General features: G+C 30.7%; 1 protein-coding gene across 1 annotated transcript; it reads left to right on the top strand.

Moving 5' to 3' along the window:
* The first annotated feature begins 4408 nt into the window (after positions 1-4408).
* Positions 4409-11226, top strand: LOC149177587 (uncharacterized). Its single transcript, XM_089423430.1, has 2 exons — positions 4409-4571; positions 10812-11226. Exons 1-2 carry the CDS (start codon positions 4443-4445, stop codon positions 11007-11009), a joined length of 327 nt encoding a protein of 108 aa, XP_089279556.1. The 5' UTR covers positions 4409-4442; the 3' UTR covers positions 11010-11226.
* The last annotated feature ends 12423 nt before the right edge of the window (positions 11227-23649 follow it).

Raw genomic sequence — 23649 nt, 5'->3', positions numbered from 1 at the left:
TTGGGTAGCGGTGCTCTATTTTCCAAGTGTCATTCTCTCTTTTGATCTAGTTTGACTCACTTGCGTGGATTGTTCTGTATGTTGGTTTCTTACCCTCTATGTTATAAATTCCTTAGCATATGAGAGAATTTGCTTGAGTTTTAAATGCACTGCATGTGGCGTTAATGAGATGATTTTATGGATGCACATAAATGAAATTCTAATCACAATCACAGTATGTGGATCTTATGTAGAATTGGTGTTAACCTGTCTTTTGTTAAGATAGTGAATAGTCGTGCTTGAGCCGCTATGCAAATTTGTTAACTGTGGTTAAGGCTCGACTGTATAAACTATGGTACAAGTTATTTGTGCTATGCATCCAATGCTGCGCTTCTGATTAATTGTGCATAATCCCTAAGATACACATGTTAACGTGTCATGCAACTGTGGCAGACGGATTATTGATTATGTATGATAAATGATTTTGTTTTGAAACGGTAGAGCCTATGGTTCGGGTTATCTAATATATGCATTATGCATTATAGGATGAATTGCATCCATTGAGGCGTTCTAATTATTTATTCGTATTGCATAAGATATATGTCGGTGGTACTTTCGGCCATGACAATAGGAATATAAACATGCTATATGGCAAAGCTAGTTATTGTAAATGGATGACCTGATCTCCATAAATGTTGGATTGAATCCTCAAAGGAGGGATACTCGAATGTGGGATATTGAATAATATTGATTGATTCCTCCTCTGTGATGTGATGTAGGCATGGGTAGAAGTGCTTGTGTTAGCTTTGTTATGAGGTAGTTGTATATGAACGCGTGTGACAACCATTACATCTAAATTTATTACAAGCTAAAATTAGTAAAGGAAACCAATATGTTGCCTTTAATACTGTGGCTAGGAGGTGTCTACTGAAAGAGGACCCAAAGTTGATCATAATTCATGGAGCAAGGTATCAATCAACCTTAAGCACAATGCAAGAATAGGATGAAAACCTTAAGCATGACCACCAACTCATCGAATGGCCTTGAGGCTGCAATATGCAAGAAGAGGATGAAAAACATTGACTTTGAAAGCTTTTACAACCAGAGAACCTTAAAACCCCAACTCCCTCCTTAGGACAAGTGTATTTGAGTTTACCAAGAGTTGGCTTCCAACACACCCAACGCTCAATGCCAAACATGACATGGTACACTAAAACACAAAGACCGTAAAACCTTTCAACATATCGACAAAGTACACATTCTTCCTTGAAATACACATTCTAAGGAAACCCACAAATGAATTCTCCTCATTTTGAGGATGGTACCTAAGTTAAATTGGATTGCATAGGGATTTCTTAACACAGGGTTCAAAATTATTACAACAATATACTCATTAATCACTAAATATGTCATTTGTAGGAATTGCAGTTAGGTGGGGAGGATAACACTCCTATCCATTTTTAAAGCTACACCCAATTAATAAGTTCTCCATGTGCCACAATAAATGCAATTTTTATGACTATAGTGACACATCCCTCGAGATTTCCTTCCACACCAACACTTTTATCCATGAACTAAAGAGTGACTATTTCATTATTATATTATACATACATGTTAATATAAGCATTAAAATTTGTATTCCTTTGTAAAAAATGCTAGTCCAAGAGATACATTTGATCACCTTGTCTTGTATCCAATATCCAATGTTGACCCCTATATCCTTAGATCTAGAGTGAAGGTTTCATTTCTAATGTTGTGTTTGAGCTTAAATTCTAATTAAATATTTGGGTTAGCCAAGGTCATTACTTAACTTAATGGCTTTGCAATATACAATGTATCATATTTTTTTTAAGTTCAATTGGTGAGATATGTCCGGGGGATTGAAATTTCAATCACTTGGATACACAAGGGCTTGCCAACATGCTTTTTTCCAATTGTGCTACTACCCTCAGAAAATATACAATGTATCATATTAACATCCACTTAAACCAAATTGACTTTTGGGACACATGTCTCTTTGATGATGAAGGGAATCCAATTATGTGATGTCAAACACATTCCCTCACAAACACTCACAAAGACCCTACACTTTTTAGGGTTCGAACCTAGGTTGTCTGTTATGAAACCAACTCACAAAAAGATAGAAAAGATAGATCAACAACTTAGAAATCAGCCTCTTCGAGGGGGCAACCTCCTTTACATTACACAAAAGAGCAATTATTGGATGATACAAATGACAAAGCCTCATTTCTATATATAGGAGTCTAAGGGGTCACAATATAATCAAAGTCAACATAACAATAATAATATAAGGGCACAAAAATAACAATAGTGGGCTTCTATGGGGCACAATAATAACAATATGGGGACAATAAGGGCACAACAATAACAGTAAGGGCCACAATGACACTAGTAATGGGGGAATCACTAATGTTATAGGGACCTAACATTGTCTATATGGAAACACTGTATAATTTTGAATTTATTTATTGTAGATTTGTACATAGATGGATATTCCTTTCTTTGCATTTATCTTTTAGACTTCTTGCTTTCACCAATTGATTTAGAGCTTATGGAGTCTCAAGTAGCACCAATCCCCTTGCTTCTATTGGATTGAATAACATGATTTCTCTTTTGAAATCCATAATATCTCATTCACATGCTTCCTATTTCTCCCATAAGACTTTAGCACAGACTCCATGATCATGTTTGTGTCCCTCTTAATAACGCACTCCTTGGAAGGGGCCATAAAATCTTTTATTAGGACTAAACTTGGATGTCTCTTCTTTCTTGCCCTTTGATTCTTCATTCAATCATACCACCCATCAACTTGTTATTTTTCCATTTTTCTTATAATGACCTTTGTTGTTGGGAAGGTGCCTTTCAAGTATTTTGTCTTTGCATATAGATACACATAAAGTATCATTATTTTAATCTAATGGACGTGGTTGTTAAAATCACCAATATTTAATTAAATATGCATTGTTATACCTTTGCTCAAGTCAACTTCAATTCAAATTCTAACACATGTGTGTATACCCTTCCTTGCTTAGTTTGTATATTGTTGTAAGTCCCCAATATATTTATGTTGGCTTTTGAAAGATCATCTCATCCCAAAATAAGTAGGGGGGATTCAATATTCAAATCCGGCAGTGGGGTTGAAGAAATGGATATTGAAGATGGATTCAATTATAGAAACTATCTTTTGACAAAAGGTTAGTTTTGCCCCAAAAAGAAAGTCCCTCCTTTGAGACCTTGCCACAACTTCCATAGTTGTGAAATTTTACAATAATAGAACCTCTAGAGTAGAGGTTTACCATATACTTAGAACTTAGGTTGGAATTGATTTGATTCTTGAACTCTTTAGATGATGACTACAGATCATTAAATACATAGTTTGAAGCGTTTTCTTGTAGTTATTAATGAACTTGTTAACCATCCATAGATGAATACTTCCCTTGCACATGTGCTTGATTTTGTCAATAATGAAAGAATCCTACTATGTTTTTGGTATATTCGACAAGACTACATCTTTAAAATAAAGAAGATTCAATTCTTAATTCTTTGCAATCCTGTAAGAGGGAGGGACAATCGAAGTCACGCAGGAGGAGGTATTCCCTTTGTTTAGCGAAACTCTACAGAGATAAAGCACTAAATGCAAGATTAACCCCTTGTTTATGTGATAATTAGGGAATATATATCTATTCTCTCAAAGATTAGTCTTATATATTCAAAAAGAATTTCTCATTTATTCTAAATAACACTTAACACTGTTTATAGAATAATTTCTCACCATTACAATCACAATAATCATTTTTCAAGGCAAAAACTACATCAAAACTTTTTGAATATGCAAGTAGATAATCTCCACAAATGAAGATGAAAACATATTTTGAGCATGTTTAAAGTGGATTAAAATATAATAATAAAAGACACAACAAAAATATTGATACAATAATAGCTCAAATAATTATCTTTAACAAAAATCTATTAAAAATTACTATAAAATTATAAAATGAAATTAACATTAATAAATAATCAATTAATTTATATAAAATCCCAATTTAATAATGAATAATTACTTAATTCTTTAAGTTCCACTTCAAAGAAAGCATTGACACATCAGCTAGAGAAGGGTGCATTATTGTTTTGGAGTAAGAGAAGGGTGCATTATTGTTTCGGAGTTCTATGTCGGTCGCATCAATATTTTATTTGATGTGCCCAATTATTTTTCCAAAGTAAAACTATTATTCAGCTTAAATAATAGAATGTATGATATTTCAAATTCTATAAAATGTATAATATTTCAAATTCTTTGAAAATCCGTTTTACTGAAACACAAATATATGGCCGTCGATAACATGATCGGACGGTAGATATTCTATCTCGCCTTTAAATTCAAATCCTCTTGGTAGTTTGGCGCCATTGCGCGTATCCCTCTCAACGAGCTCAGTAGCTCGCATATGAACAATCATGGTTTGCAATCGCATAAACATTGCCCCAGAATCGATCCACGAGCCACCAGATCTCTCTCTGCACGACTTCCAACAGTTCATCTGCGTTTCTTCGTGGTCAAAACGATTTCAGAAAAGGTATTTTTCTGCAAGAGAGTGCTTAAATTGCAAAGCGCCATTATTTTCTTGTCGCCGTCATGAATCCTCTACGCCTTGTCTTAATGAAATTATTTAGAATTCTTGATTGGAAAAATTTGCCATATTTCAACTTTCTGGAAATATTTCATTAAATAAGCTACCGTATTATCTAAAATAAATCTGAAGAAAGAGGCCGTGCTTAAAACAATGTTTTAAGCAACAAATTTCACAAGGGTTATTTCTGGTTCAGTTATTCTGAGCTTTCAATGGAAAATTTTGGCTCTATTTTGGCTTACAGGCAAGATTTCATAAACTAACGCTCTCTATAAATGGACTAGACAAGGTTGTGCTCAAAATTTTGTTTAAAAAATGGCAGAGTTTGGGAAGAAGTTCTTTAAGTTAATGGATCAGCATTCAGATGCATTTCGAGTGGTTTGATTGAATGATTTCTGTCTCAGTTCCGCACATTTAAAAGTTTTGGAGAATGGGAATTGATAATTCTGGTATTTGATGGTGTTCTATTCAAATTACACAGAAGAAGATAGAAAGCGAGGGCTTTTAGAGGCTAAGCGTACACAACGGCAAATCTTTACAGGTTTTCGTGAGATTTTTCAGACAGGCAAATAGGATAGAAAATTAGGGATTTCACTAAGCCAAGAAAGCTAATGCTACATTCTTTACAAATTTACTTCAGAGTTTTGAGACTGAACATTTTTTATGCTTTTAGACCCACTGCTTTATGTAATTGGATTTATAAGATAATGGCTAAGGTTTTGTCTGTGAGATTAAAATCACTACTTTCTAACTTCATCTAACCAGAACAGTTTGTCAAATCTATGACACAATTGTTTCAACACAAGAGGGTCTCTACACTATTCAAGTCAACAAAGTTCCAGCAATGGTGATCTGTCCAGAAAAGCACTTTTGAATGTGTTTGTCCACTTTCCATAAGGACAAGAGTCCCAATCCCTATGGGTGGACTGTGGAGTTCTACCTGGGATTTGTTGAAGTGTTGGGAGACAACTTACTTCAGGTAGTGGAAGAAATGAGAAGCTTTAGTAAGGCTCCCTGGCTCCTTCATCTGGACCTCTATTGCACTCATTCCAAAGGTGGATCAACCTGAGTCTTTTATGCTTTTAGACCCACTTCTTTGTCTAATTGTATTTATAAGATAATGGCTAAGGTTTTGGCTGTCAGATTGAAAGCACTACTTTGTAAGTTCATATAACAGAACCGCTTGGTTCTCTAGAAGATCGTCAGATCCATGAAGCAATTGTTTCAGCACAAGAGGGCCTCCATATTATTCAAGTCAAAAATGTTACAATAATGGTGATCAAGTTGAACCTCTCCAAGGCTTATAAAGGGTGTCTTGGCTCTTTCTGATACTTATTTTTATCCATATTAGTTTCAACTTACCACTGGTAAATTAGATTATGGGATGTGTAATTTAAGCTTCTTATGCATTTTTTATAAATGGTTCAGCCTCTAATTTCTTAAGACCTTCAAGAGGGTTAAAACTTAAAACAAGGTTGTACCTTGTCTCCTTATTTATTTCTTCTAGTTGTTGAAGGACTAAGTAGGTCCATCCTAGAAGCAAAAAAAAAAAAAAACAAGATACATTCAAGGGATTAGCAGTGACTCTTGTAAAGAAGATCATGGCATTGCATAGAACCAATTATTCCCCTGTCCTTGCAACATATCCCTGTGGTTATCCTATTAAAAACCCATGCCCTAGCAGCAGAAGAAGTGTGTGCCTCATTTAGGCCTTCCTCTCCCATTGGTCGCCCTAGATCCTCACCCCACTTGATTAGGACAAGCAATTCTTCCTCTTTAGATTTACTTTAGATAGAAAAGATACAAAGATAATACAAACAAGAATAGTATGATTAGTCTTCTTATTAGTTTAGTATCACTTGGAATAAAGAATAACTCCTTTGTTTATATTATCTAATCAGTAACTCGTAAAGGCATCAGAATAATAATTAGGAGTTATTGGTTTCTTTTTGTAGTATATGTGGTTGTAGTAATCTATTACAAGTAGGGAAATCTTGGACAAAGAAAGTATGTTTTGGATTACATACAGTTTAGTCTTGACTCCTGAAAAAAGATAGCGGAATGTCTTTGTTAGTAGGAGATTAGGAACTAACAATATGACCGAGACTTAAATTCCTTTTACTATTTTACTCTTGAGGGATTAAGCTCCTTAGACTTCATAGGCAACAAGAACTACAAATTACATACATCGGAATCATCATCCTTCTTTTTATTATTGGTATTAATGGAATGCTTAAGACATGAGCTTTGAAAAGATGAACAATGCTTTATTTATATATGGGTCTTTGAGAAGAGGACGAGTTAATTTAAAAGGATATTAAAGTAAGTTGAAGAAACTATTTAGAATACTTTATAGTAAAGATCCATTTATAGTTTATATAGATACAAGCAACTGGAAAACCACCTCACTATGAAACCCTTCACCTTCGTTTTTAGAGGACTTTTATACCACTTTTTCTCACCCTGGAACCAGCAGCCCACAACAAAGAGGAGATATCAGATTCCAGATCCTTATGATATATATAGCATTGTCACATTCACCCCCAAGAAGCTACAAACAATAAAGTGAGAGTTATCTTTTAGTTTGTAGTATTATTAGCAGATCAGATCAGGTTGGTCACTACACTCCTCTCTTCTTGTTTCTCCTCCAGAGCCTTGGTTTATATTTGGGTCTTGTTGTGAGAAACGTATGAAGGTGGAAGTATGAAGATCCTTGGATATTGCAAAAGTTGGATCTAGGATATGTTGGATTAGGATTTAGAAAGTACATAGAGAATAGAATAAGAATTAAGATTGTACAAATTAACATATAGAAAGTCGTGTCCTTTGATAACAAGGAGAAGGAACAGAGTCGTGTCTTTTGATAGTGCATGGGTATTGATAAAATGTGATGGAATGAATTTTTGATGAGATGCTTGACCATAAGATACTCAGAACCTTATGACTGTTTGGCTTGAAAAAACGCTGGACTTGGAATTTGCTCAGAAATGAATTCACTGTATTATATATTTACACTTGTAGTTTTGTTGTAATAGCTACAGGCCTATGAGCTTAAACCCTGAACATACATATGCATTGATGTGTGTAATTAAGGTGAACAACCTGTATACCTTTCAATACCAGGGCAGTGAACATAGCCCAAAACTTGTAATGACAACCTTGCTGAATTAGATACAGGAAAGGTATGTGTCCTTCCAACTATACCTAAACATATATATGTGGCATGGGAGTGATGGGATATTGTTCTTTGGCTGCCTTAGTTTCTCTATGTTAAGTGATATGGACTCTGGAGTATTAAGACTCCTCCAATCATTATTTAAATCATGGAGGTGATGTCAAGTAGATCTGAGTGAGATTCTCTAAATTGGATCTGCTCATCTAGCTGACTGTTCTATTAATTATTCTTGAACACCTGAGGATGTGCATTCTAATTGATAGAAATAATACCTTGTCAATTTTGAAAGATAGTCTCCCAGCCAGGCCTGCTTCTACTTTGGTTTTGGGTGAGGATATAGGTAACCTACCGGTGCCAAGAGGGCTGAAATCAGGAAAAGTGACAATACATCTTACCTGGATTATCATATTGATATTTACTGTGACTAGATTGATTCATTATCCTTTTGGCTGTACTTACCCATGGGTTTTATTTTGCTCTTATTACATTCCTGAAAGATTTGCGGAAGATCTCAAAGCGCTCTTCTTTGTTTAATCCGTCTGTAATGATTGTTTTCCAAAATATGCTTGCAAAAATATGCTTGAGCTATTTTGACATATTTAATGTTAATTTTAAGATATAGGAATGGTATTGGGTTTTTCCCTCATGGTACAGAAATGGAAAGAAGATGAAGTGGACAACAATAATTAGAATTATTCTTAGAAATTAGTTAATGGTTGGTATTGAAATAAAAATAGTTATTGTTTTAAAAAATGTGATTTTATAATAAATTAATAACAATGAAATAATAACTCTCTTGTTTATATTCAGCCTGTAGGCTATTCAATTCCATATCATTCCATTATTATTTACAACTCATTTAATTGTCAATCTCATGCTATGATATTGGCTTTATCACCAATCCAACATGTACTGCAGATTTACCTTGATCTTCACTTGTGCTATTGTATGTTTTTGCAATTTCTTGGAAAGCTTTAATGCATTTGGTCTTTTATCGACTCCTTTGTAATGGTGAGATTGTACTGTGTAATAACTGTTCTCCTGTAGCTTTCGTATTTTGTATATGGGGCATTATATCTCGAGAAACACAGATAGACCAACACTCTCTTTATTTTCCTGTAAATAAAACTGAGAGTTACTTTTAAACGCATTTTATTTATATTGGATATATTTTTTAATTCCATTGATTTGTTTGTATCATCATTGGTTGAAGATTAGCGAAAGTAATGTGGTGTCCGTGGCAGAAGATGAGCTAATGCGCATTCTCATATTGATGTGAAACTTTGTGCCTGGATATAAGCAAATTGTTGAGGGTGATTGGAAAGTGGCAGCAATTTCTTACAGGTCATATGATCTAGAAGGGAAAACTATTGGTTCTATTGGTGCAGGGCGTATTGGCAAAGAACTACTTAAGTGTTTAAAGGTATTCATTCTTAGGATCTAGTACTACTTCATGATGTTGCAAACTTCTTTTCAAAAATCAGTGCTCCATAATTCTTACGCATGCATGTTGTTTGTTTCAAAATTTCAATCTAATAATAATAAACATTACATGATGTTGAATTGAATTGCGTTCCTTTGTACAGCCCTTCAATTGTAAGCTTCTTTACCACGACCGTCTTTCTATTGGACCCGAATTGGAAAAGGAAACTGGAGCAACATTGGAGACAAATCTTGACGAAATGCTACCTAAATGTGATGTACTTGTCATTAATATGCCTCTTTCTGACAAAACTAGGTGCGCCTTATCACAATTTCATAAATAATCTCTCCCATTATTCACTCAAACATCAATAGCACCTATATATTTTGTACAACTTGTGAACAAAAACCTAATTATTGTTTCTCTTGCCCTTTCCTTTTGGTTACAGTAGGGGAATGTTTAACAAGGAAGGTGTTCTCTACCAAGCCTAGCTTTTCTCTCAGAATCTTAACATCCCCTTTGCAAAGGGTTTCATTAGAATGACAACAACCCGCATTTAAAGCATTTCTCCACCCATCCTAATTAGAAATACAATTTTGGGTTCTCTACTAATTTTCTCCACACCCATTTAATCTAACAATGGACATAGAGCATGTATATTTATACTTGTGTGTTGGAAATACCATTTTATACTTTAATGTTTATTATTGTTTTATTATTATTACTTGAATTTCTTCTTAACAAGTGGTTGTGTTTCTTTTGGTTTTAGTGAAAGTATGGGCTCCAATGTTGGCTCTCTTATTATGGAGTATAATTCATCTTTGAGAATTTTTCAATTATTAAAGTTGGTTAGTCAATTGCTTAAAATATTAAATTTATTTCAAAAAGTTTTTGTTACTTTATAGGTTAGACACTGGCTTGAAATATTAAACTTATTTCAAAATGTTTTTGTTACTTTATAGATAAGGCGTAGATTTCTTGGCTCTATGATGAAAATAATGAAGGGAAAATACATGTTAATATGTTACTTGTGCTCTTTGACTGAAAAATACACGGTGAGAGAAAAATGTATATTATGCTAATTGAGGAATGTTTTTCACTTGTCGAACTTATAGTATTGAATTTAACACACTAACACTTTACAACAATGAACTAACAATATTCATGATGAAAATAGCAATATGGAAGATTTATCTGCATAATGAAAAAGGCAATATGGAAGATTCCGATCACATTCCAAGGCATTTCTTAAAATGTGGATGTGACAACAGGTTGTTGTGGAAGTTGTTGTTTGTATATGGAAAATTTCTTGATCATTGTGTATAATCCTAATGTTGATAGATATGTCTACTAAATGCTTCCAGTTAATGGGGCATTGATTTGAGCATTCAATATATTTTTATTCTTTATCAAAGTATTCTTTTGTTGTATTTGTATTTTTCAATTTATGCCTTACGGCGTTTCCTTTGCAACATCTGGTGCAAATGCTAGTATATCTTACCTCATTTTATGGTTAACATTGTATAACAAAAACATGCGTTGTGTTATGTAATTAATACTAACATGTAATATTGATTTTTTTTGTCAGAATGCTATAGGTAATGATTGCCAAGACGATGATCCAAATTATGTTCAACATATATCAGGAGATGATGAGGATGAGGATGAGGATGATGGTGGTGAAGGAGGAGATGATGATGATAGTTGCGGTGTTGGTGATGATGTGGATCAGAGTAATGAGGATGGTCAAGATGATCATGAGGATGATCTTGGTGGTGGTAGCTAGGCATGCACATGCATTGTTTTTTATGAAGAAATTATTGTGTAGAATGACATTGTTATGTTTAGATGGGTGTTGTGAATTTACCCTATATCAATGAGACATTTTGATTTTGTAATCATACGATGAGTTTGATTTATGTATGTTGTTAATTTATCGTAGAATAACAATATTCATGAAATATTTTGATTTGTTAATCATATTTGAATTTTACTTGTTTTGATTAAAAATAATACTGATTTTATTAGTATTATGTTGCTATTTTATACATGTTTTGAAAATTGTTAATGACACATTGTTATTTTTTTGGATGGATGTTGTCAATTTCTCTTAAATTTCTTTACAAATGATTTTGAATTGTGATATCTGCTTTAATGATATTTAGAAACTATCATATATTTCACTATGAATCTATAAAGGGGGTCATATATGTAAACAAAAATATACTCTATATAAGAAGTCAAATGCGGATGTAACCATGGATGCAAAATTGAAAGTAAAATTGGATGTTAAACTAGGAATTAATACAAAATGCAAACAATTGACATACAAAGTGTTTTAAATTAGAAGTGAAAAATTGTGCAATAGTTGACACAAAGAAGGGAACAAAACATGGCATACAAAAGGATATCAAATTGGGAAAAAACAAGGACACATAAATGGGCACCAAATTAGATGCAAAAAAGGACAACAACTAGATGTAAAATAAGATGCAAAGTTGAGCGTTAAAAAGAAGCAAAAAACGTTACAAATTAATATGCCAAATGATGATGCAAATAATGGTGTAAATTTGGGATGCAAACTTGGGTGCAAAAAAGGAAAAAAAAAAGATGTAAGAAAAGACATAAAACAAGATGCAAAGTTGAGCGTTAAAAAGAAGCAAAAAACGTTACAAATTAATATGCCAAATGATGATGCAAATAATGGTGTAAATTTGGGATGCAAACTTGGGTGCAAAAAAGGAAAAAAAAAAGATGTAAGAAAAGACATAAAACAAGATGCAAAATGGGGCTTAAAAAAGGTGAAACCAAGGATGCCATATTGGATGTAAAAAATGATTCCTAATCACATGCAAATTTAGGCTCGAACTCAGACACAAAATTATATGCAAATGTGGACACAAAATGAGGCAAAAAAAGATGCAAATTTGGATGGTGAAAACGATGTAAAACTAGACACCAAAAAAATGCAAAATTGGATGAAAAAGTCGGTGTAAATAATGGTGCAACATTGGACACAAGTAGACACAAAAAAATGGTGCAAAAAGGGGCATAAAATAGCTTAAAATTGGATGCAAAACTTGGTGCAAAAACAAATACAGAAGTAGACGTAAAAAAAGGCTCTAAATTGAATGTACCATTAGACACAAAATAAGATGCAAAGGTGGACACAACACATGACTCAACATAAGATGCAAATATAAATGCAAATTTGGATGCTCAAAATGATGTAACATTAGATGCAAGAGATGGTGTTAAAAATGATGCAAAATTGGATGAAACAAATGACGCAAAATATGGTGCAAAATGAGATGGAAAAAATGGAGACAAATCAAACGTAAATGTGGATGTAAAAAATGGTCCAAAAAAAGATGCAAAAATGGGCACAAAAATGGATGCAAAATTTGGTGCTAAATCAAATTCAACACATGGTGCAAAGATAGGCACCAAAGCTGGTGCAAAAATAGAAGCAAAAACTAGTGTAAGACTAGATACAAAACCTGGCGTAAGACTAGATGCAAAAACTAACACAAAATGGATGCATAAAAAGACGTTAAATTGGATTCAAAATACAGTGTAAACTTGATGCAAATGATGGTGCAAAAATGGAAGCAAAGAATGACACAAAATAGGAAGCAAAAGAGAATGAAAAATAGATGCAAAAAATGACACAAAACTAGAAGCAAAACCTGTCATAAAATAAGATGCAAATCTTGGTTCAAAATTTGACGCAAAAAATGATGCATAGTTTGGTGTAAAAAATGATGCAAAATCTAGCGTGAAAAAGGATGCAAAATCGGGTGCAAAAAAGGACGCTTTAAAAATTGTACAATAGAGCCAGATTTAGCACCAGGTTGCTCATCACAATTACAAAAAAAATGCACTAAAATCTGGCGCTAAATCTGGCGCAAATCGCTGGTTTTGTTGTAGTGATTTTCCTGTGTTTGATCTCTTTCTTTTTCCTTTTCCTTCTTCTCGTAATCTTCATTCATTGCTTGATCTTCTACTGATATTTCTTCATCCTCTTCAAGAACTTGGAACTGGTTCTGACTAACCTTTTGTCCTTCAGCTTGGTGTTGCTTTGGCCCTTTTTTGCGCTTTTCCCTTTATGAACTACTTTGTGAAAGCTATCTGTGTCTTTCATTGTGTTTTTTTTCTTTTGTTCTCTACTTTACTGAGGGGGCAGTCTCTGAGAAGGTGCCCATGTTCATGGCATCTGCGACATCTAAATGGAATATGTTCGTAGTCAACTGTTTGCACCCATTCCTCATAAAAAACCTCCAAGATAACTTCACTTGGAAGAGCTCCAGATAGGTCCATCTCCACACAGATCCTAGCAAAAGAGGTGTATTTTCCCCTCCTTGTGGCTTCAGAGGCTTTGATAAACCATCCTAATTTATTGCCTATGGCTACAAGGGATTCATTTTGCTAATAGTCAAGAGGTAGAGAATATAGTCTTACCCATACTGGAATTGAAGTAAAAGTTTCCCGCTCCAAAACAAAGTTCATCATCCATGGCCTCATATAGAGCCCTGCTACTGCATAGAAGTAGGGCCCACCTTCAAACACTTTGTCTTTATCTTCAATGTTTGTGAACACCACAGTAAAGAATCCTTTGGACCCTAGATGTAGATCAATGCTTCCTTTGGGTTTCCAGTGGTATCTTATCCATGTTTGTAAAGCTTTTTCAATGGGCCATAGCCCCATGAATTTGCATATGATTGCGTAAGTCTACATGTGATCTTTGTGCTCTTGTAGCACTGGATCATTTAAAAGTACTCTAGGAGTAATTTCAGCTCTGGGTTTGCATTGACCCTTATGATTTTTGTCTTTTGTTCCTTGTATTTTGTCATTTTCTTCCTTGCCTTTTGTGCCATCCTTCTCCTTCATTTTGGTGCTTTTTGATTCCTCCCCTTTATTTTTTCTTCCTTCCTCTGCATCACTTCTTCCTTTTTTCGGAGGCTTCTTACCCTTGTTGGCCATCGCTTCCTTGTAGGAGGGAGTGGAGCTCCCTCCTCTGCGCCGATCCATGGAGAGAAACCCGCAACAGAAGACTGAAACCCTAGTCATCTTCGCTACCTGCGTCGTATCAGTGAATTCAACAACGACTCTGAACCCATTGAAGCATGATATTGATATATATATATATATATATATATATATATATATATATATATATATATATTATATATATATATATATATATATATATACACATAATCAACCCCAAAAAAAAATAAAAAACCTAAATTATAATAATGTTGGTAAAATTAATAATCTAATTAAAATAAGACCCACAAGACTTATAGTCTTCCTGTTAAAAAAAATGTCATCAGTTAATTCAACAACAATTCTGAACCCATTAAAACATGGTATATATATAAAAAAATTAACCCAAAAAAATAAAAACAAAAAAAACCTAAATTATAATAACATTCGTAAAATTAATAATCTAATTAAGATAAGACCCACAAGACTTATAAACTTCCTGTTGAAAAAATGTCATTAGTCAATTCAACAACCACTCTAAACCCATTAAAGAATTATATATATATATATATATATATATATATAAACTTCAAAAGAGACAACGATTATGTTGAAGGAGATGTTGTGGGGCAATTCAACTACCACTCTGAACCCATTAAGGCATGTGTGCGAGACATATTTTTAAGCAGAGATTTATAATTAGCTGTGTCTTTTTGAAAGTTTTGATATATATATATATATATATATATATATATATATATATATATATATATATAATAAACCTCTACTTAAAAAAAGCTAGTTGAGGAATGCATGTACCATTACTTATCTCAATGTTTTTTCAATTTAGCTTTTTATACCATTTGAATTGCAAATAATTTGAATATGTTTTCTATACCACTTGACTTCATAAATAGTAATAGGTTTTACATTCCTTATGCTTCTTTTGAAATCTTTAATGATGTATTTGATCATTTAATGGAGTGAGGGGGTGAATGTTGGATGGCCCCAGAGTGGGATTTAAGAATTTGTATTATTTTTAAGTCATAATTTTTTTTATAGAAGCTTGTAAACTATTAAGATTTATCTGTAAAAAATATAATTTAACAAATTATATAGCTTGAGTGGATTTAATGCTTAAGAGCATGCATTTTTTCTTAGGAGATCACAAGTTCGAAACTATAGGGGATAGAGTATGTATGCCTTAGTAGACTTAGCAGTTAAATGGTTGTGCAGAGGTGGGTCCCTTGTCCCACTAACAAGGGGGTCTCATACACCAATTTGGTGTCTGGATTGGTGGTGACCTTAAAATTGTATAATAATAATAATAATTAATAAGAAAATCATCTTATTGAGATATTATTGTAAACATTTCAGACAATCCACATCTTGCGAACAAATTTGGAGCCCAACAAATAAATAGGGGAGGAACCCTAAAATCTAAAAAGATTTTAGGGTTACTCCCCTATTTATTTCTTTGGGTTGGATAAGATTTTCTAATTTGTTTTTCTAAAGGCGAACCAATTTAGAACAACACTTGATTCGAATACAAAATTTCAATAGGAAGAATCTCAATACCACGAATCTACAATTAGGAGAATTTTGAGGTATAAAATGTGCCTCCTAAAGAAATTATAAAATAATTGTGGAAATAATAGAATAAGATTAGATTACATCATCAAATTTTAGAGGGAAAAAAAGAAAAAACTATTTTTTCACTCGTATTTTCAACTTATCTCTCTATGGATTTACTCAAATTTTGAGCAATAGCACTCGTTGCATGCAGGATTTGATTCCTCATCCAAGGAGTAGCCATGTTGCATACTTTCGATGGGACTTGCTACATGAAAAATGCGAAATACATGAAAAATGTGATTGTAATCATGTTTTTTCATGTATTTCTCATTTTTTATGTAGTAGTGTCCATTGAAAGTATGCAACATGGATACTTCTTGGATGGGGAACTAAATTTTGCATCCAATGAGTACTCCCGCTTGAAATTTGAGTAAACATTTAGGGAGATAAGTTGAAAATATGAGTTGAAAAAGTAGTTTTATTATTTTATAATTTTTAAATATTTTTACTTTTACTCCAAAAATGGTGAATCATTATCTTAAATCTTATTAGTGCTTATAAAGTTTATTTATGTTATACGTTTTTCTTAGTAGGCCCATTTTATACCTCAAAATTTCCCTAGTAAAGATGAATTACAAATTAATATATACCTTAATCAAGAAACTTACTATTATTAAAAATGATTAATGATGTGAGACTAATCAATTGTTGTGATAGAGGATGTTAAACTAGAGAATGATGCTCGTGTCTGTGATCCACCGAAGATACAAGGGAATACAAGCCAATGTTTCGATCATGTAACTGTGCATGTAGCCTTCTCTTATGATTCTTGAAATTATTTGGAATGTATACTAGGGAATACAATCCAATGTTTCGATCATGTAATTGCGCATGTACCCTTCTCTTATGATGCTTGAAATTATTTGGAATGTTTTATGGAGGCTTTGTGGAAAGTTTTCCAAGTTGTTGAATTGAATGAAGGAGAAATGATTGTCCCCAAATGGCTCGCTCAACGTTCCTCGCGATGAAACGGATGAATACTGCAATGACAATTGTTATGAGCAAATAGAGTTGGTGCTCAACTGCATCGACCACATACTTTCTAATTTCGAATTCTCCAGCAATGCTACCAGAGATGATATGAGAGTTATAGTTATTTATATAGAGAGAATTATTCTAAAACACATTATAATAAAATATTTCAATGTTTAAAGAAAAAAGGGTAAGTGGAACTTAAAAAAATCAAGTAATTCATTCAGTTTTTAATATAAAATTGATATGTTGCATTTAAAAAATATTAATATTAATAAAAAATGCATTGTAGATCATACATAAAATATTTCAAATGCATAGTCAAGTAATACTGACATGTTTTTAAAAATATATTAATACAAAAAAATATTTTAATGTGGACAATGTCATTTATATATAAATGTGTGTGTTGGGGGCTAAAACATTCCAAATAGATTTACTATTCTATATTTTGACTTTTTCCACTTACGTTTTTGTGTTAAATTTGTTAGCAAATATTTGTTGGAGGTCCAAGTTTAAGCTATGCAATTTAGAAAACCCAACTCTAAATCCATTTATTAATATTTTGTGTGTGCGTTTAAACCATGGATCAAATATAGAGAGGGATCAAAACTCTTGAGATGCAAAATATTTTTCATGTTTTACACTAATTTCACTTTAAAAATCTAGATTTAAAAAATAATGAAATATTTAAAATAAAACCATAAAATTAAAATAAATATTTAAAATTTATATTTTAAATATATTTTTTTCCATTCATTTAAAATAATTGAAATTCAATAAGAATCATTTTAAATAGAAGGAAATGTATATATAGATTGACAACCTCTCAAACTCTATATTAATCAAGATATTAAAAGTCTTAAATCATTTTTACAATAAACTTTTAAACATTGTGATGAAGGTATCAATATAATTATGAAATAAGATAGAGTTATAAAATGAAATGGTGTTGGTCTTCCTCAACGTCATCTTCCGTTGCATTACAAATTTTGATTCATATATTGTCCGAAAATGATTTTGGGATAGTTTAACAAATAGTGATACTAATCTTAATTACCTATCTTTTGTATTACAAAAGTCTTAATTTAAGTAATATTTTTTTAATATATCTTTATAAAGTTGAATTAAGCATTATAAAATAATTTTATTATTTCAATTTTCATTTATTAGTGGATAAGTTTAATATTTCTAATATTTTATTTTTTAATTAAATGTCACCAAAATTCAAATACATAATTGTTCGTAAAATTGTAAATTTTAATTATATTGGGTAAGTATAAATAAACTTGATTTTAAAAAAAACCACGAATTACATCATAATTGTGCAATTTTAATAATAAAATACCAAATTTTAATTATTTTACTAAAATTTTGATAAATATATTTAAAAAAAAGTGTCAAAAAGTAAATTGTTTAAACTACCACTTTGTTAATGATTTTATTAGCATGTTAATATTATCTTTAAACTTCATACAGATATAAGATTTAATATTTTTCCATATTAATAATTTGATTATCTTCTTATATATTTCAATAATTATGTCAAATTTCAAAATATTTGGCATAATGTCTCTAAATCTCATGGTACCTACATGTAATGTATCTAGAGATAATGGTAAATGTATTATGATGTACAAGTATCTAGGTGGAAAAATATATGTAATGTGGTCATATATTATGAAATCAAATCATTTAGTAATTGATGGATCATAAAATAATAAATGGTGGGTTTCCAGGATTAACTTAGTTTATACATATCTTCATCATTTAAAATGTTGGGAGGTTATTCAATTTCTAGCACTTTCTACATAATTTAAGAAGGGAAAAGAGGCGTGGAGGAAATATTTATGGGTTGATCAAAGTAGATAAGGTGTTTAAAATAGTGAGAGAATTCAACAATAACTAATTTACATATTTCTTTGTGGAATGTGTTACTATATGCTTCTTTAGTTAGGGTTTGAAATATCTACCAATTTCATGATAATTTTCCACATGAACATGATATTTGATAAACAACTTGCTCAATCATAGTATTAGATTTCTTCTTACCAATTATAAGTAATTGCTTAAGGGTTTTATAGGGTTTACAAAGTTTTGATATTCTTTTTATCCAAAATTTTATAAATATGATTAGTAATACATTTTTCATCTAGCCTCGTAGCTTTGTTTTGTTGATTTTTTTCGTCATTGTAACAATATCCCCCCATGCCAAATTTAATATGAAAGCCCAAAATAAAAAATCACTTCCATTTCTTGATGTTCTCATCTCTCCCCAACTTGATGAAACCCTTAACCACCGTGTCTATAAGAAAATGCAGTACTTATACCTATAGATATATTTACATCCATTCTCTCCATCACCCAACCCAAATGTTTGAAAATTTTAAAATGCTTGTAACCGATGCCATTTAAATCACTACTCCCCAATTCTTTTGTTGAATAAAAAGCTCAACTCAGTAAGTTTTTTGTGTTCAATAGCTACTCTATTTTTCAAATTAATAAAGTTTTCCACTCATCTCTCATTTTTGAATCCAAAATCTCCATCTCCTCCTCCATGCCTCTAGCTCTTATTTCTCTACCCTACATCCAAGTTACCATTGATCATATTTTTAGGATTTCTCATATTTTGGCTAAAAATAACATCAAAACTCTTTTAAACCCAACAGAAATCTTAAACATTTATTTAGAAGTTTTACTAAGGATAAATTTGATCATATGCTTTCCTAAATATTTTACCAAATACAATATTCATGTGGGAAATTATACATTGATTAAAATGATAAATATTTCTAAGCTTAACTCAATAAGAATACAGCTAAGACATTTTAGAACACTATCATTCACATGGCAAGTAAGTTGACTTAAACCGCCCTAACACTATGTTTACACACTATCATTCACATGGCAGGTAAGTTGTCGAGTATTTCTTGGTTTTTATGCATCTTGACAATTGATAATATTGAGGACCTGGTATATATTTATACAAGGTATGAAAATTGATAAGATTGAGGACTCAAACTACATTTATAAAAGGCTATAAATGTGTGTGGAGGATGGACAAAGGGTCATAATAAATAGGCTCACATAATAGTATTTTTAGCTTAAGATTTGAGGAAAATGGTTGAGTAATCATAAAGTTTAACCCTTGTTTGGATATACAAGGGACAACTTGAGAAAAGGTTGAAGTACAATGATAACTAACAAATATTTAACCAAAGTTTTTAGTGTGATCATAACTCACATAGGCTCAACCCTTTATTTTGAGTACATAAGGTAAATTTAGAGTTACATTTTCATGTTGAGGCCTAATTCAATTTTTATAGGTTGAGATTAATTTAATTTTGAAATTTTTTTTTTTTTTAATTTTTAAATAATAATTTTTGGGAATTTTTAATATTTCTTTAATATCTTTAATTAGTATTAAGAAAAGCTCAAGTATTCTTATACAACCTTTTATTTATTTTTCTTCAATTATTATTTCTTATTTTCATTTTACATTAAAAAAAAGAATATTGTTTATTCTACATGAGAGGAAGTAGAGAGTTAAGCCTCCACTAACCTTAAATTAATTGATAAACTCAATATAGTTTAACAATGTTTACTACCATCATAAACAACTTCATAAATTACCAATCAATTTTCAGTCAAACATGAGCTTAACTAATCTTACATTGTAATTAGTTATTTTGACTAGAATAAAAGGTAACTTTACATTTCAACATCCAACACAATAAAAACTATGAAATAAGTGTTTATATAAATATTTATATAGTTAGATTCAATATCTATGGTAAATCATAAATTTCTTAATAAACATCCTAGATCCAATTATGGTTGTAGGAAGCCCTGAGAGGGAGAAAGAAAATTATTTTAAAATTGATTATAATAAAATATTTCAATGCTCAAATAAAAAAAGTAATTGAAACTAAAAAAATTCAGTTACTTCTAATAATATGGAGATGTGTAATTCATTCTTTTTTATTATAAAATTGATATATTACATTCAAAAATTATTATTAATAATAAAAAAAGAATGCATAGTTAAGTAATATTGACATGTTTTTAAAACTATATTAATATAAAAAAATAAAAAATAAAAAAAAATTAGTGAGGCAATGTATCTCACTCACACTCACATATAATGGTAAAAACTTTTGAAATAGTATTACTGTTCTATATTTTGATCTTTTTACACTTACATTTTTGTGTTAACAAATACAAATATTTGTTGGAAGTTCAAATTTAAGCTATGTAATTCACACAATCCAATGTTCAAAAAAATATTCAAGTCACTAAATCCATTTATTCATATTGTATGTGTGTGTGTTTTTAAAACTATGAACCAAACATAAAAACAAATCAAAACCCTAAGAAGTTATCTTCCTTTATTTTTTTTTTTAAATTCAATAAGAATAACTTTGAATTGGAAAAAAAATATATACCAATAGATAACATCTCAAATTCTGATTCTAATCAAGATATAAGGAATGTTAAATCATTTTACACTTAAAAACAATAATATTTACTGTCCAAAATTATAATTTCAATAAAAACATTATTACTACAAAATTTACATTTAAAATGTCATTTCTATTATTGAATTTAGGCTTCTGTTATCTATATCAAGATTTTTGATAAGAGTTTTCAGCGCAAATCACATTAGAATACATTTGTGGACACGTTTCAAACCAACTAGTGTGGTTCATCATCAAGATGAGTTGAAGAACCAAATCATGGTTGCATGTTAAATAGTGAGAGGCGGTCTTCCAACAACTATATTTGATTAGGAAATGACTATGTTGAACTAAGCAATATGACTAAGAAACAACTAAATTTGACTAGCCAACCGAATTGAAAAAAAAAATAAAAATAAAAACTATTATTATTATAATAATAATAATTATAATAAGAGATAAATGATTATTATATTTAATTATTAATAATGTATTAATATTATTATTATTAAAATTAATGTTAATATACATATTATCAATCATATTTTTATGTTTTGATATAGATATATCGTAAAAATGAAGGTATCAATTTCATTATGAAATTGAAGGTACCAATTTCATTATGAAATTGAAGGTATCAATTTCATTATGAAATAGGGTAAAGTTATAGGAAAACTAAAAAAGGAAATGGTACTGTCCTCCTCAATTTCATCTTATATCGTGTTACAAATTTTATTAATGTGTTTATCCTATGATGATTCTGAGAGTTAACATATGTAATATTAATCCTAATTGTTGATTCTTTGTATTACGAATTGGTATTAATTTTAGTAATATTTATTTTTTTCCATACACTTTTAATGTTGGAATATAGTTTTAAAAAGCTAAATCAGGTTTTACAAAATATTTTTATTATTTTAAATTTCTTTTATTAATAGATAAATTTAATTTTTTATTTTATTTTTTTTAATCAAATATCACTAAAATTTAGATATGTAATTGTTAGTGAAATTGCAATTTTCTATTATTTTGTAGTATATAAATAGATTCATTTCTCTGAAAAACATATATTATATTTAAATTATATAATTTCAATAAATAAGATATATAATTTTAATCATTTTTTTAAAATTTTGAAAAATATGTTTGAAAAAAAATCAACACATAAATTATTTAAATTAATATTTTATAATGATTTTATTAGAGTGCTAAGTTTATCTTTAAACTTCATATGGATATAAAATTTAATATTTTTTCATATTAATTATTTTATTATCTTTTTATATATTTCAATAATTAAGTCAAATCTCAAGTATTTAGCACGATGTTTCTAAATCTCATGGTATCTACATGTAATGTATCTAGAGATGATGACTAATGTATATCCTTGCTAAAGCATAGTATTAGATTTATCCTTAGCAATTCTAAGTAATTGTTTAAGGATATTATAGGTTTTAGAAAGAGTTTTGATATTATTTTTATCCAAACTTTTATAAATATGATTAGTAATACCTTTTTCATCTATCCACATGACTTTTATTTGTTGAATTTGTTATTTGTCTATCTTAACAATATTCCCCCCACATCAAATTTAATATGAAAACCCAACCTGAAAAATCGCTCCCATTCCTTGATGTTCGCATCTCAACCCAAGGTTGATGGAACCCTTACCCACCATGTCTATAGGAAAAAATATTCACAGAAATAGATATATTTACACCCATTATCTCCATCACCCAACACAAGAGTTTATAATTTTTAAGATGCTCATAACCCATGTGATTTAAATCACTACTCCCTAATTCTTGGTTGAAGAAAAAACTCAATTTAGTAAGGTCCTTCTGTCCAATAGTTACTTCATCACTAAAATTAATAAGGTTTTCCATTCATCTCTCCTTTCTAAATCCAAAATCTTCATCCCCTCCTCCATGCCTCTAGATCTTATTTCACTACACTATATCCAAATTATCACTCATCATAATTTTAGGATTTCTCATATTTTGGTTGAAAATAACATAAAACCTGTTTTAAACCGCACATTATGCTTAGATATTTATTTATAAGTTCTACTAAGGATATACTTGTCATATTCTTTCATAAAGGGTTTACCAAATACCATGCTCATGCGAAAAATTATACATTGGCTAAAATGATAAATATTTCAAAGCTCAACTCAATGAGCATATAGATAACATATTCCACAGCCACACCTCTAGGTCAAATATCATTAAAAAAATTCACAATTCTAAACAGTGATTTACTTCTACAGAACTAGAAGTACTACCTCAATACCCTTTCATTCAATTTGCATTAGTCTAAAAGCACTAGAAACTGAAAAGAATACACCACAATAATTTCAATAGGGAAAATGGA

This window comes from Pinus tabuliformis, chromosome 4_1 (assembly GCF_031772625.1).
Source record: "Pinus tabuliformis cultivar Carrire ecotype Pingquan chromosome 4_1, CPIR1, whole genome shotgun sequence".
NCBI lineage: Eukaryota > Viridiplantae > Streptophyta > Pinopsida > Pinales > Pinaceae > Pinus > Pinus tabuliformis.
The sequence above is the reverse complement of the archived record's forward strand: the minus strand, read 5'-3'. Positions and strand labels throughout refer to the sequence as shown.